At 32.5% G+C, this 16097-nt stretch overlaps 3 protein-coding genes across 8 annotated transcripts; 2 read left to right on the top strand and 1 right to left on the bottom strand.

Moving 5' to 3' along the window:
- Positions 1-8413: 8413 nt before the first annotated feature.
- LOC107930037 (elicitor-responsive protein 3) lies at positions 8414-11030 on the bottom strand. Of its 2 annotated transcripts, XM_041098640.1 has the most exons (8): positions 10893-11030; positions 10630-10710; positions 10114-10179; positions 9908-10025; positions 9719-9833; positions 9000-9074; positions 8789-8845; positions 8414-8637 (listed from the first exon to the last, which is right to left on the bottom strand). In XM_041098640.1, exons 2-8 carry the CDS (start codon positions 10694-10696, stop codon positions 8557-8559), a joined length of 579 nt encoding a protein of 192 aa, XP_040954574.1. In that variant the 5' UTR covers positions 10697-10710; positions 10893-11030; the 3' UTR covers positions 8414-8556. The 2 variants fall into 2 exon arrangements, with proteins under 2 accessions (XP_040954574.1, XP_016717079.1); XM_016861590.2 differs by lacking the exon at positions 10893-11030 and having other exon boundaries at positions 10630-10854.
- A 49-nt stretch (positions 11031-11079) lies between these two features.
- On the top strand, positions 11080-14311 carry LOC107930032 (bifunctional UDP-glucose 4-epimerase and UDP-xylose 4-epimerase 1). Of its 4 annotated transcripts, XM_041098638.1 has the most exons (10): positions 11116-11382; positions 11826-12005; positions 12168-12217; positions 12392-12527; positions 12907-13008; positions 13094-13321; positions 13443-13524; positions 13630-13712; positions 13794-13885; positions 14057-14311. In XM_041098638.1, exons 1-10 carry the CDS (start codon positions 11380-11382, stop codon positions 14142-14144), a joined length of 1044 nt encoding a protein of 347 aa, XP_040954572.1. In that variant the 5' UTR covers positions 11116-11379; the 3' UTR covers positions 14145-14311. The 4 variants fall into 4 exon arrangements, with proteins under 4 accessions (XP_016717076.1, XP_040954572.1, XP_040954573.1 ...); XM_041098639.1 differs by lacking the exon at positions 13794-13885; XM_016861586.2 differs by having other exon boundaries at positions 11168-12005.
- Positions 14312-14455: 144 nt separating this feature from the next.
- On the top strand, positions 14456-16089 carry LOC107930038 (CASP-like protein 4A4). 2 transcript variants are annotated; one of them, XM_016861592.2, is made up of 3 exons: positions 14456-15401; positions 15635-15689; positions 15763-16089. In XM_016861592.2, the coding sequence occupies exons 1-3, from the start codon at positions 15085-15087 to the stop codon at positions 15949-15951; spliced, it is 561 nt and encodes a 186-aa protein (XP_016717081.1). In that variant the 5' UTR covers positions 14456-15084; the 3' UTR covers positions 15952-16089. The 2 variants fall into 2 exon arrangements, with proteins under 2 accessions (XP_016717081.1, XP_016717080.1); XM_016861591.2 differs by having other exon boundaries at positions 14458-15401; positions 15554-15689.
- The last annotated feature ends 8 nt before the right edge of the window (positions 16090-16097 follow it).

The following is a 16097-nucleotide window of genomic DNA, read 5'->3' as shown; positions in this document are numbered from 1 at the left end:
ACCCTCGATACGCCCAAAATTGGTACCTAATTGATTACTTAATGTCTTAATGTCGAAAATTAAAAGTTTGAAGAGATTTTAAAGTACGATCCCTTTTTTATTAATTTTCATTTAAAAAACTTGAATAAATCGAAAAGAAAGTTAAAGACCCTCTCGTCTCAAGGTAACGAAATGTCACATCCCGTGAGTTAGGACACGACACTTGGAACCCTCGAGAATAAGCTTGCCTTTAATTTTTATTGAAATTTCATGTATTTTGAAATTTAAAAGGATATTTTGCTATTTAGGTTTAACGAGAAGATTGAAACCCCGTAAGTTAGGGTACGATTTCTCGAATCTCCAAAACGCAAAATATTGCCTTATTTTAAAATTTTTTCTTTTTGAATAATAGCGAGTACAATACTTGACCGAGGTGCATTTATTTTATTAGGGATAAAATAGAATGGTTTATTATTGGTATATAAAAAATTTAAACGCGACTTTTGAAGTGTTGAAATGAAACGGAATGATAATATAGAACATGGAATAACGATTTAAATAAAATATTACATTAATGAGTGACAATAATATGAAAACACGAATACGAATTATAGTATACGCGATGGCAATAATCACACAATGCATGCCACTTTGACGTCGTTATTAACAATCAAAGAAAACAAAACAAAACAAAACAATATATAGAACAATTTGAAGTAAATAGTATAAAACAATTCAAAGTAATAATATGCAAAACAAATTAAAATAAATAATATACAAATGCAATTTAAAATAAATAACATAGAAGACAATTTAAAATAATATATAAAAAGTTTAAAATAAATAATATGTAAAAAGAAATTTCAAATAAATAATATACAAAACAGATTAAAAAATAAATGATATGTATAAAAACAATTCAAAATAAATAATATATATAAAAAATGGATAATAGATTGAAACAGTTTAAAATACATGATAGGTGGAAAACTTGAAATAAATAATAATAAAACATTTTAAAATAAATAATATATGAGAACAGGGTTTAAAATAAATAAATGAATAACAAATTTGTGAAAATAAATTGAAATCAAACAGATTTGGGACTGAATCAGGACAAAAATGAAATTAAAGGTAAAAACTATAATAAAATAAACAAAGAAGGACCAAAATGAAAGGGCGCGAAAGGGCGAAGGGCCAAATGGGTAAATAGACCATCCCTGGACACGTGTCCATTTTCTAGCGCGTCAGTGGGCCAGGGACTCGATTGAAAACCAAACAAAATTCTGTGGTCAAATTAAAATAAAAATGAAAATTAACAAAAGGGACTAAATTAAAAAGAACAGAAATGCGGAAGGGCCAAGGGTGTAACTAACCTAGAAGGTGAAAACACGCAGTGTAACATCCCTTACCCGTATTCGATGCCGGAATAGGGTACGAGGGATTACTAGAACACATGCATTTGCATACGTATTAAACCGAGTTACAAAATTTCATTCAAATTAAGGTTTTCCAAATTATTAACATGCTTTTATAAATCTTTACATTATAACTTCAAAATACTATCATTATAACAAATAGGGCCTACGAGACCCGATACTTACTCATGTAATTCAATGCTTCATTTTTATTTCATTCAATTCACAATTTCTCATGTTCACAATTCAAATCAATTTCTCAATCCAATATACATTTCAGTACCACCATAATTCTTTTAATTCAAAACATATCACTAGAAACTTCTATTTAATTCACGTACAATTCAATATCATTAAGTTCAATACTAATACGTATTCACCATTTAACTCAACATTTATCGATTTTACCCTTCATTAACACATTTATAAATTCTTAGTATTGCAATGCAAACATCACTTAAGCTTAAATAACAACATCGAATCAACTCATCATCCTCTTTTTCGTCATTTTATTCTTCAAGTATGAACTTAGTATTTCATTTCCTTTCCACACCCATTTCCTACGAATATTACACAAAACAATAACATATCATTCAACCATAGTCGCAAGCTAGTGCACTTAATCCATATACCATTCATGGCCTTACTTCATACCAAATCATATACCAAATATACCATACATACATACTATGAAACTTTATTTTCCAATATGAGCTTAAACCATGATCAATAACATACAAATGTAAGCATCATTTCTATTTCCACGTTTATCGATTATAAGCGATCATATAACAAATTATACATAAATCATTCATATATATATAAAATTTTCCTCCTCCTCCTCTCCATTCCACATCCTTAGTGTACTTAACATTCTTAGAAATAAAATTTTCTATAGTTTTCTTATTCACCCTTATGTATATTCAAAGCTGTCTATCCGAGTCAGTATCACTAAATTATTTTTATCTGGAGATACAGAACTTCAAATTAAGAACCGTTAATTTTCCCTGAAACTAGACTCACATATCTTCTTACCATAAAATTTTCAGAATTTTTGGTTTAGCCAAATAGTACAGTTTATTGTTTAAAGTTTACCCTGTTACGCAGTCTGACAGTTCTGACCACTCTTCACTAAAAATGAATTATCTAATTGTACAGAATTAAAATGGTGTTCTTGTTTGCTTCTCTTGAAAATAGACTCATTAAGGATTATAATAATATAAATTATAACTCATAATTATTTTTTTACAATTTTTAATGATTTTTCAAAATCAGAACAGGGGATTCCAAAATCAATCCGTCCCTGTCTCACTAAAATTCAAATATCTCAAAATATATAACTCTTTTGCTTTTTGTTTCTTTTATGTAAAAATAGACTCACTAAGCTTTCATTTCATTTCTTATTCACTCTCTAATTCTATTTCCACCATTTTTGGTGATTTTTCAAAGTCACATGATTGTTGCTGTCCAAAATTGTTTTGTTGCTAATTCAACTTTTTCATAATTTCACTTTTTCACTTTCAATCACTATTCAATTCAAAATTCACTTTGCCATTTTCAAGTCAATATTCAATTCAATTCCACACATCCCTCATTCACATAGCACTATAACCATTTATTTTATAACACAATACATGACTTCATCACTTCAGTCACTCTTTCGCAACTTATCACATTCCAATCACATACTCATATCTCATTGAACATGTCGGTATAACAACAAATATTTGGGGTTTTTCACACAGTATTACTTTTATCATTCGATACACATAGTGGCCTTCACATAGTACTACACACGTGATCAAGTTTTACGGTTCACGTAGTAGCCTTCACATAGTACTACACATGTGATCAAGTTTTACGGTTCACGTAGTAGCCTTCACATAGTACTACACACATGACCAAAGCTTTTCGGTACACATAGTAGCCTTCACTTAGTACTACACATATGACTATCATTTATTGATTCACGTAGTAGCCTTCACACAGTACTACACACGTGACCAAAGCTTCTCAGTACATATTGTAGCCTTCACTTAGTACTACACATGTGACCATCATTTATCGATTCACGTAGTAGCCTTCACACAGTACTACACATGTGTTCATATATACCTTATTCAAATCTTTACCATTCCAACAGTTCCATAAAGATTCTTACTTTCCAATAATTTACAATTTCTCCATAGCACATTATAATATCAATCTTTCCACTCAACTCCAGAACCAATTTAATAATTCGATTTAAATCACTTCAACCATTACTTGCAGTTGGTATATCCATAAACCAAGCTGATTTTAAACAAATCAACTATCAATTTCAAATTTCTAACTTTAATATAACTATTTCATATCCAACCCTTTCGCATATATTGTCACGAAATATAACAAAAATAATTATAACAATGTATTAATTACATACAACTTACCTCGATACAAAATGTGAAAATTTTGGAATTTAATCCCCAATCTTCTCTTTTCCCCAATTAAGGTTGACTTCTCGTCTTTCTTGATCTATAATGACACATTTAACTTATTTAACACTCACATTTATCAAAACAGTCCTTGACTAGAACTTTAGCAAAATTATGATTTTGCCCCTAAACTTTTGCATATTTACACTTTTTCCCCAAAGGTCGGAAATTAAACTTCATCTCTTATTCTTATGTTTTATGACATGCTAAACATTTTCCCTTCTATGGAAACATCAAATTCCCACTCTAACACTTACTTATGAACATTAGGTATTTTTACCGATTATGTCGTTTTACTCGTTTTCACTTAAAATCGCTTAGTAAAAGTTGTTTAACATAATTTCTAGCTTCATATTATACAATAAAACATCAAAATAAACACATTTCACCTACGAGTATTTTTCCAAATATAAACCCTAGGTTAAATTATTGCTAGAATAAGCTAAATCAAGTTACTAGGACTCTAAAAATGTAAAGAACATTAAAAACGGGGTTAGAATGGACTTACAATCGAGCTTTGAAGCTTGAAAACCCTAACCATGGCTACCCCCTTGCTAATTTCGGCCATGAGGTTGAAGATGATGATTTTTGGCCTATTTTGTCTTTTTAATACTTTTTAATTACCAAATTACCAAAATGCCTCTAACTTAAAATTTTCCTATTTCACTTATCTCATGTCCATTTTTGTCCACAATTTAACCAATGGTCTAATTACCATTTAAGGACCCCCAATTTAAAATTTCATAACAATTGGACACTTCTAACATGTACAACTCAACTTTTGCACTTTTTACAATTTAGTCGTTTTGGCTAAATTGAGTGCCCAAACGTCGAAATTTTCGAACGAAATTTCCACGAAATTTTTTTGTGAAATTTTAAACCATAAAAATATAATAATTATTATATTTTCCCTCGTCAGATTTGTGGTCCAGAAATCACTATTCCAACTAGACTTAAAATTGGGCTGTTACACGCGGATCCCCCTGGAGTGGGTCGGGTCGCACGCGGATAGGCACTAAACGGCGTCGTTTTGGCGCCTGGGTCATTAACCCAAAACAGCACCGTTTTACTTCGTTATTTAAATTAAATTTTTTCTAAAAAACTTCATTTTTCTTCTTCTTAAAAAAAACCCCATCAAAAGTCTCTCAATTCCCCCTTTTTTTCGGCCAATAGGGCCATCGTCTGTCTATCGTGGCAGCTAGCCGATGACAGTGGTGACCGCCGTGTACGGTGGCTGGAGTTAGAAAAAGGCCATTTCGACCGTGTCAACCTCCTTAAGCCCGTTTTGAAGCTGAAACTTTCAATAACCAAACGAGAATGCCCAGACAAGCGAAGGATTTCTCGACTTCCAACCACCTTTCATTGGAGGTGGCTACCTCAGAAACCCACGACGGCGGAGCGCAACCCTCAAGTACGCCTCTTTTAGACTTTTTCTTTTTATTTTATGCCTTTTTTATTAAAAGATTTGTAAATAAAAAAACGTGAAAATGAAAAGAAACCAGGAAAGATCAAGACCACCACCTTTTAAACTTCTGTTCTGTTTTTTGATTTACTAATGTGCGTAAAAAAATTACAAAAAGAATATTTCGGCTTTTATATCCAAGTTACAATCTTTTAATTTTTATTTTTTTTCTAGTTGTTTCTTTTGTTGTTTTGCATTGATTTCTCTCTGCAGGTGTCAGACGCGTGTGGAGGAGAGGCGTTCGGTAGTGGTGACAAAGGCAGTGAAGTAGCGGCGGTGGCAAGAGTAGGGACGGCAGTAGACCTAAGGGGTGGCAGCTAGGTTTTTCTTTTCTGTTTATTTTTTATTTTGTTGGGCTTTGGGCTAGGGTTTAGGTTTTGTGTTTGGGTTTGGGCCTTGTTTTTGGTTTTATTTTTTTGTCTGATTTGAGTGTGTTGGGCCCGAGCAAAATTTGGGCTTTACAAGTATATTACAATCCTGGTTGGCCCGACAACGATGGTTTACTCTATTTCAATATTCTATCATCTTGGATGGCCCAACAATGATGACTTTCTATATTCTTACATTTTATTATCCGGGTGGCTTGACAATGATGGTTTTCACAATTTACTTATCCTACCATCCTGAATAATTTGGCAACGATAACATTCAATATTTGAACATTCTACCATCTCGGATAGCTGACAACGACAGTTTTCAACCTAAGGCATGTCAAATAATTTGACGGTACTCGAGACCGTTATTAGGGTAACACCGAATCGATATACATTGTAACCATGTATCACATTTCAATCTCATCATCAATTCATTTCATACATTGCATACCATTCAACATTCCATATCATACTCAATTTTCCCATATTCAACCATTACCCAGTTTCGACATTTAATATTGTCACACAATTCAATTCAATACGTGCTTTCAATCACATTCAAAACCACAATTCAATTCATTTTTTTCCAAACACATATGTTCATGTCATACACATATTATACTCAACTTCCATAACACATTTCACATTTCAAGATAATTCATATCATTTCTCAATTTATTCAATTTGATACATATCTCAATATTCAATCATAAGCATAACAATTATGCTCAAATAACCATTTCCAACTCACCTTAATACCATATAATGCAAAATATCGTGAATATGAAATAATTAAAATTTTTCATGAATCATAGAAATACAAATCGGGGTTTTGCGTCACTCGTCAATAACTCTCGCCCTTGCTTTCCCTCTCGATGACCCAGCATCGACCAATTCACAATCAATTACTAATTCATGCATATTTTTCAATTTATTAAATTTAGTCCCTAAACCCTAGACAAGCATAATTGTTAATTCTTAACTTTGGATTTAAATCCGATTTCACATTTATTCATTAGGGACCTCCTACTTTCTATTCCTACTGAAATTTTATAAAAAAATTTCATTCTATTCAATTTGGTCCCTAATGTACGAAACTTACAATTAAGCTTTATAATTTAGTCATTTTCATAAACTAAGCTTAATTTCCATCAATTTCACACCTAATTGTTCAAGAAATCAACAATAGAAACTTTCTAAAACTTTAAAAACTTTACAATTTGGTTCATGGGACGACTAAATCAAGCTCTCATGACCTCAAATCTATAAAAAAAATTACAAGAAAAAGACTTGGATTTCGTATCTAATTCAATGGCCGATTGTTGGAAAAGTTTTGAAGCTTTCATCTAAGCTTCGATTATGGAGGACGATGGGATAAGAGGAAAAGATGATGAATTCCCACTATCATTTCCCTTTATACTTCAATTAATAGTTAATTAACTTAGTTTAATTAATTAATTAATTAACCATGTTTTAATTAATATAATTTAACTTTTAATCACATTTAGTGAAGCTACATTCATCATTCACTACCAATAGTTTAAAAATGGTTTATTTACCATTTCGAACCTTTGAATAATTGTAATTTTAGTCCCTAAGTTATTTCCTAATTAAAAAGCTATAGCGATTAAACTTTACAATTTAGTCCTTGAGCCTTATTTAATCACAATTTTGGGTAAATTGACTAATCAAATTTCAATTCATCTATTTATTAACTCCATAAATATCTTTATTTAATATTTATGGACTCGATTTACGGAAACAAGGTCCCGAAATCGTAATTTCTGACACCACTGGAAACTAGGTCGGTACATCAGATATAATCAACATAATATAGAGTATGGGGGTCCCCATATTGTTTGTTTACTGTATCATTCAGATTACCTGGAGCATTTGGGAGTATTTTTATTGTTGCACTTTGCGCATTTAGTGTGATAGTTGACTAAGTCATGAACATTCACATATTGAAGTATTGCTACTATTAAAGAAGTGTTTTGTGCTCTCTTCATTGATCGTTTGATGTATGGTTGGATACTTGTGTGTTCGAATATACTTCTTGCATGTGTTACTTGGGCAAAATTTAAAATGTGAATTTATTTTGATATTAATATCTAATATGTAACTGTTTTATGGAATTGTATTTTCTATGCTTGAATTGTTCTAATGCGATTTAAATTTCTTTAAAATTAACTTTAATATATGGTAAAGTTAGAATTTGGAAATCACCACAGGATATGAAAAGCTCAATGTTTGGGTTTTTAATTTTGTTTGCAAGTTCTAGATAGTTTGTGAGTTTGTGGTCGAGCAACATCGTTGTGAAAAGTCTTTGTACAAATACTTTCATAACAGTCCCTTTTAAAAACAGTCCCTTTTTTAAAAGAGTAAAAATAACACATGGTAATTAAGTAAAAAACTCGACTTAGGTAATTACCATATTTTAGTGGGATAGTAAATAGGGTGAGAGAGGGTTTTGATAGTAACCTCTCTTTTTTTTTATCATCTCTTTCATTCTCTCTTTAGAGAGCTTTTCAAAAATCTTCTGCAGTAGTTCACCGAATTCTACATTAATCAAGTATTATTTCTAGAGGTTAGGTTGTTAGGGTTTTATGGTTTCCGCATATTTATATTATTTTTGAATCCGTCGTTTGTTTATTTGGGTTTTACAAGTCCAGTCCTAGCTTTTGTAATTTGGTATGCCACTGCCAATAACTTCAAACCATTCTCTTTTATTCAAATCGAAAAAGCAAACGAAATTTTTTATTGTCCATTGTCACAATTAATAGCGACAAAAACATGTTGAATCAAAACTTTATTGATAGGGAAAAATTAAGATGGAAACCGCATGGTGTCTAGTCTTCGTCTGAAGAATGCCTCCTCCTTCCACCCCTTCTACGATCTTCGTCTGAATCCCTACCTCTATAATCCCTTTCCTATTATGAATTAATGAATAGGTTAGTTCATGCTCTTAAACTCTTTTTTTTTTGTTTTGTTTTCTTAAATACTTGGACCTCCCACTTATTCCTTACGCCTGTTCACTTATGGATCTATATGTATATATAACAAGAAAAGCTTAAAACTAACTCTTTCTGGAGAGTGCCTTCTTCCTCTAGGGGAATCATCCCTTCTGGAAGTTCGATCCTATCATGAAGTAATGAAAATATTAGTCAATCTTATTCAGATTTTATATATTTTTAAAAAAACATGTGTCCAACACTTATGTTAAACACATTAAATATGAATATGAATATGATTATCTAAATAAATGAAAAAGAAAAAAAAAACTTAAACTAACTCTGTCTGAGTGTGAAGACTCCTTCCATCCTCTAGAATATTCATCCCTATCATCATAGTCTCTGGAACTCCGCTCCTATTATGAAGCAATATAAATACGACCATATATATATATATAAACACTTTCAAAAACATTTTTTAAGTCATAAGTAATGCTAAGTTGATGACTTTTCAAATTGAATTTTTAAACCAATCCAAACAAGAAAAAACTAAAATTTCTAGCTCTTCCTTTTGAAAATATAAATTATTTATTTACTCACATTATTTAACTTCTAGTTTTTTAATTATTTAAAAAAAAACACACAAATTTTCAAAAACTATACTAATTCGGAAAGGAAGACAAACCTGGGCAATGGTAAACATTTGATTGACATTGGTGGTTTGGTAAGACTTTTACGTTAAATTCATGAAATTAAAAATAAGAAGTTAAAATATGTCACAAATTTTTGTTTTTTTATTTTTATAAATTTAGAATGTAATAGTTGTATTTTATTTGCAGGATTCAATCATTTTATTTTTCAAATTTAAATCAAGTTAACATTTTGAAATCAAGAAAAAATTATTAAGTAGCAATATAATTAAAAAATAATATTATAATGAATCTAAATTTAACCGGAAAAAATCTTTAACAATGACTTAAATTTTAAAATCTAAAAAAGTAAAAATATTATAAACTAAAAGAATATAAAAATATATGATATATTTAACCCAAAAAAATACCTCGGGGTTGAAAGTGAGACCAACTTTAATCTCCCCACAAAACTCCTTATTTTTTACAATATTATATGCAGTTGGAGGAATGCGTCCTTCTCGCAATACCGACTTTAAACAAATTCTGTAAATACTTTTAATTATATGATATAAAAAATAAAAATAAGTTTGATCCATAAATTTAAAGAAATGACTCACTCAGCTTCTCCAACGAAATCATCATTACCAATATCACTGTCCATTATTTTCAGTTTTAGTTCCTCAGCTCCTTCCGACACATTGAATATGAAATTCTCGTTCCATACCGGTTCAGACCCTTGCCGTCAACATCAACATTTCTATGGTAAGTTATTCCATGTCTTGATTATTTTTATTCAACAACAGAAATTTAGAAACCCATTTACCTGAAGCAACACTACTTTTCTGCTCCTGAGTTCGACAAGTGAGGATCACATATGGATCCATTTTGACTGCTCAAATTTCCAATATTTAAACCATTGGCAAAATTACAATAGAATATTTTAGTTTTTTATTTAAAAAATAAATAAATTAATCTTTATACGTTAAATTAAAAATTTAATTAATTATTTAATTCGAAAATTCATTCATTTCTACGGTTAAAAATTAATTCATGTACATTGACATGAGGTACACATTACACGTCATGTGTAACAATAAGATTGCTCCATCAGAAAAGTCAATTTTTAATAATAAAAATAGATGAAAATCTTAACTGAAAAAATTAGTTTACTCCTTAATTTAACATACAAAGATTAATTTACTCGCTTTTAAGTAATGAGAGCAAAATATAATCTGATCCCTAATACATCAACCATTAGCAACCACAAACGAAACATTCAAACTAAACCCACCCTATTAGTTTAAACAACTGATATTAAAAGAACAGAAACAGAACTCACACAGAAAATCAGTGTCCTCAAGACCCTTGGCACTTGCAAGAAAAACTTCAAGCGATCCCTGAGGCATGTTTGGAGGCGAAACTGAAGACAGTAACAATGAATGTAAGAAAAAAAAAACAGACCCCAGAAAGGTATATATACAGGGGAATTCCATTCTTTCCCCTGTTTCTAGGATCTACTTTTTTCCAGGAAACTAAAAATAACACATATGCTGACTCGGTCCTCGAAAACTAAATTTGGAACCCACTTAGACCCTTAATTACCTTAGCCAGGAAAATGCAATGAGGTTAAGGATTGGTTTAACTAGTAATTAATAAAAATAAAAGCCTTGGGGCACTTCAAATTCTCTTACACCATTAAGGTCGGACAATCTTTTACATCAAACATGATCAGAATCCAGACAAGTTGCAAAATTAATGTTGTGAAACCACTTGCAGAAGTAGCTGGCATATATCATGCGTTTGTACAGGCTGAACCGCTTCTCCTTTGTTTTGGACCCGCAAATAACAAACTAGTCGTCGACTAGCATCATCTTAAATTACGTAAGAAATATCTTTTGCTTAGTGGTTTACCAACAACAGTTCATGCTTACCACGTGGATTTATCAAATTCTCTCCAACATTATCTGTCTGTGATGTATTATACTTATCCTAAAACTTATCATTTCATTCATCATTATCTTAGATACAATTCCTAGAATCCTTAATCCAAAAGGATCCCAAATTACCGGAATGATGGCGAACTTAGTGGATGGTGAGTTTCCGAAACTATGTAAAGCGCCCCCAAAAAGAATCCTTTGACAGACAGACAGGCAGCAACTACTGAAACACATTATGAGCTGTCATTCACTCACAGTTCCATTTTCTTGCCTCTTCATTGTACACTAGTACTAGTAGCTATTCCTCTCTCTCACACACACAAATATTTTCTTTGTTTTGGTTCCCAAAATTTACCTTTTTCGTATGCATTCTTGATGCTTATCCTTTTGTGTGTGTTTTTTTGGTTTTCCGAAAAGATAGTTTCTTGATTTTCTCAAACACGGCTTCTTCCAAAACCCAAAGTTAAATACTTTATTCTTTAAAAACCCAAGATCCCCATCTTCTCTGAATTATAAATTAATAATAATAATAATAAAAAGAATACTTTATAATCTTTCTTTGTTTTTTTCTTTTTTTACAAATATGGATGCTTCACAGAAAACTATTCTTGTTACTGGTGGTGCTGGGTTCATTGGCACTCATACAGTGGTACAGCTACTCAATGAAGGTTTTAAAGTGTCAATTATTGACAATCTTGATAACTCTGTTATTGAGGCTGTTGATAGGGTTAAGGAATTAGTGGGTCCTGAGCTCTCTAAGAAACTCCAGTTCAACTTGGTAAGCAAAAAATTTTCCATCTTTTACTCTAAAGATGAAACCTTTGCTGTATGTATCGTTGTATTATGATGATCATACGGTTGGGTTTTTATTTGTTTTAAGATCTATGATGGGATCAAAGCTTTTTCATACAGATTTTTGGTTTCTTTTTTTTGGTTGCAGGGTGATTTGAGGAACAGGGATGACTTGGATAAGCTTTTCTCTAAGACAAAGTACTGCCAACTGAATATATACTGTAATCTTTTTTGGTTTTGATTGTTTGCATCACAATGGTCCATTAATTTATTGTCATTTTACAGTTTCATTTGGGATTATGCTTGCAAATGACTTAAAATGAATGTAATTTGACTAGTGTTGAATTGGATTACCTGTAACAATTGGCTTAGGTTTGATGCTGTCATCCATTTTGCTGGCCTTAAGGCTGTTGGGGAGAGTGTCGGTAACCCTCGTCGGTATTTTGACAATAATTTGATTGGCACTATCAATCTGTATGAGATCATGGCCAAATATAATTGCAAAAAGGTATGAGAATGTCTTTAAAACTCTTTGTTTTCCTCATGGTATCTTTTTGGTTTCATGGTTGCATTTCAACTGATCTAAGGAAGATGTTAAATTAGTATAATTGCTAGAATTCCTTGTTGAGCTGTTCCTATTTGTTCGAGTCTTCGAAGAAAGCCGTTTTTATCTCTACGACATGACTAAATGTGCGGATTGTTTGAGTGCCAAGAATTCAGTCAAGGAGTTTATTACATGTCAATGCTTTTATGCCAAAAAACAATAGTTTTTGCTTGTACTGCTTCAATTCCACCGAAGTTTTCAGGTGTTAGTAAACACAAATGATTGCCTCCTTATTCTTCTTTTACTTTGGTGTTATACTTATTCGCACGTTTTTACCAAGTAGATGGTATTCTCATCTTCCGCAACTGTGTATGGCCAACCCGAGAAAATACCATGTGTTGAGGATTTTGAGTTGAAGGCCATGAATCCTTATGGACGGACCAAGGTAAGTACTAGTGTTTCTTTTATTGGTTCACAAGAATTGTACATTTGTTGTATTTAATCGATAAACTTTTCGTTATATTTACCAGCTTTTCCTTGAGGAAATTGCACGAGATATTCAGAAGGCTGAACCAGATTGGCGTATCATTTTACTGCGTTACTTCAATCCTGTTGGTGCTCATGAGAGTGGTAAAATTGGAGAAGATCCAAAAGGCATCCCGAATAACCTCATGCCTTACATACAACAAGTGGCTGTAGGCAGATTACCTGAACTTAATGTATATGGTCATGATTATCCAACCAAGGATGGCAGCGCGGTATGTGTTTTAAAAGCTAAATTTCCTGAAAGAATATCCGTAATAGTCCTCATCGTTTAGATTACAGTCAACCTTGTAATTCATCGTCTGTGCCTGCTCGATATTGGTCCTTTGTTGACAGATCCGAGACTACATCCATGTTATGGACTTAGCTGATGGCCATACTGCTGCACTTAGGAAACTTTTTACCACAGAGAGTATAGGTGATCAATTTATATCATTCAGTTGCCTTGTTTTAGAGATGAAGGTTGATAGCAGTTCCTTTTGGAAATTTTTACGGGTCGTTTTAAATGTATTTGTCCTTTCAGGTTGTGTTGCCTACAACTTGGGAACTGGATGTGGTACATCTGTCCTCGAAATGGTTGCAGCTTTCGAAAAAGCTTCCGGAAAGGTAAATGTTGTCTCATTTCTCCTTTCCCCTTCTCGTTCTCTTTCTCTTGTAATTAAATTGCTGGGGCTGAAACTACTGCAGAAAATCCCCATTAAACTATGCCCAAGAAGACCTGGAGATGCTACTGCCGTTTATGCTTCTACCGAGAAAGCTCAAAGGGAACTTGGTTGGAAGTATGCCTATGATTCGCATCTCTTTCCTAATGCATTGTTTTATTGGAATTACATGGATCCTCTGTTACATATTCCTATTATATATCCTTACCTTTGATAGTTGATTGATATCTGCTCATATTATGTGTAATTTTCATGAATGTTGGGGTTGAAGATATGGGTAATTTGCAGGGCAAAATATGGTGTAGCTGAGATGTGTAGGGATCAATGGAAGTGGGCGAGCAGCAATCCATGGGGATACCAGTCAAAAAAGCCTTAAAAGCTTTGCTTAAGATTTTCTCATGTTACATCAACATCAACAACATGTTTAAGCAAAAGTTATCCCCTTAATGTTCAAACAACTTATAGATTTCTTATGTGTTAATTGTCAATTCGAGTTGATGTTTTTATTTAAAGTAATTACATATATTTATATAAATTTTAACACGTTGATAATTCTTATTTATACACATTTTTATATGATTATTTATTTGATTCATGTTGATGTTAGCTTTTATATATGTTTAAATTCTACTTTTTCAAAGTTATGGATTTAATTATTATATTATAATTTGATTAATTTTAATATTTATATGTTTTTATTTTTAAAATTTTAGTCCTGACTTAAATAGTAATAGTTAAATTTGTTTGGTTTAATTCAATTATTAGTTTTGTATTATGCATACACTTATAGTTTTTTGGTGAACTATAAGAAAAAGGCAAAGTCTGAACAACAAGCACGACTAGTGCTCGAACTCGGACTACACTTGAGACGGTGAACACACTAACTATTAGGCCATGGGTTCTTAGTTTTTAATATATTATTTCTGACAATTCCATCATCAGGCTACAAGCTTCTGAAATCTTAATTACACCACTAACCATTCTAATATTCTAATCTAATAATATCAGCATGTTGAGATCAAGCATATAATTTATAGATGGTGGTATTTACCAAAGCAAAGAAATTCATATCTCAATTATATAAATAAACCTGCATGGTCAAGCTCACTGATAGTCTTTCATACTAGCGTGGCTGATGGGGGAAACAAAAGTCAACCCTGTAATTTGGTCAAGCATGACTAACAGGAAACTTCCCTTGAAACTGCATGCAATTACCAACTACATTTTCAAGGATTTCCATGTCCAAAAGATCACTTTGAAGGGAAGGGTCCCTCAATATTTGTCAAAAGCAGCTTTGAGGAAGGTTCAACTCAAAGATGGAGCCGCATAAGGAAGCACTGAAAGAAGAAAGTGAGCATGTTATGGCGATTGCTTGTACAATCATGGCTGGTGTTTCCCCTGTGTCAGTGGCTAATTCTCACACTCAACACCCATTTCCAACCCCTTCACCATTTTCTTTCTCAGGGGCTACTACACGGCGAACTTGTACACCTTCCATACATCATTTAAATCTCTTCCTTCGATTCTTGCAGCTTCTCTTCTCCTTTATTTCAGCCCTCACACTGGCTACTCCACCCGCAAATAACAACGGTGGCCAACGATCACCTAGCTTCACCGAGTACCCTGAACTAACGTAAGCATAGCTATGTTTTTGCTTTAATTATTTGACAAGATTACTAACTAATGTAAGCAAGTAAGAAATCCATCTTTCTTATTCTCATCAGAATACTTCAATCATCGAAGTTCACTCTGCATTAAACAAGGATTATCTTTGTCTTTGTGTAGATATGGCTTCATTGTAGCTATTTTAGCTTTCCTTTACGCAGCTTTCCAACTGTTTAAAGGTATTTCTGACATTGCTCACAGAGGCATTCTAATATCAGACAAGACCTCAGACTACCTTAGCTTTGTCTTCGACCAGGCAAGCGCACTCCCCATTTTAGACACTTGTTAATTTGTATGATAACTAATTCCTACCTGGGTTGCCTGTACAGTTGACGGGCTACCTTGTCGTCTCATCTGCTTCAGTAGCAATACCGATCATTCGACAACAGGTTGGGCAAAGCACACCACTTTGGAAGGGAACCATTGTATCAACTAGCATGTCCTTTGCAACTTTTCTGGTTATAGCAATCTCTGCTCTCTTGTCTGGCTACAAGCTTTGCAAGAGAATCGTCTGGTGATGTCACTTACTGTTGGTGTTATACAGGGGCTTCATTCTGCTCTTGTAATTAATAGCTTAAAACTGTATACTCCTGTAAAAACATCCTGCTTCTTACTTAAAAGCCCATCCATGGGCCATAAATTATTCTGTAACCATACACATGGA

This window comes from Gossypium hirsutum, chromosome D08 (genome assembly GCF_007990345.1).
Source record: "Gossypium hirsutum isolate 1008001.06 chromosome D08, Gossypium_hirsutum_v2.1, whole genome shotgun sequence".
Taxonomy (NCBI): Eukaryota; Viridiplantae; Streptophyta; class Magnoliopsida; order Malvales; family Malvaceae; genus Gossypium; species Gossypium hirsutum.
This window is presented reverse-complemented; position numbering and strand designations above follow the sequence as displayed.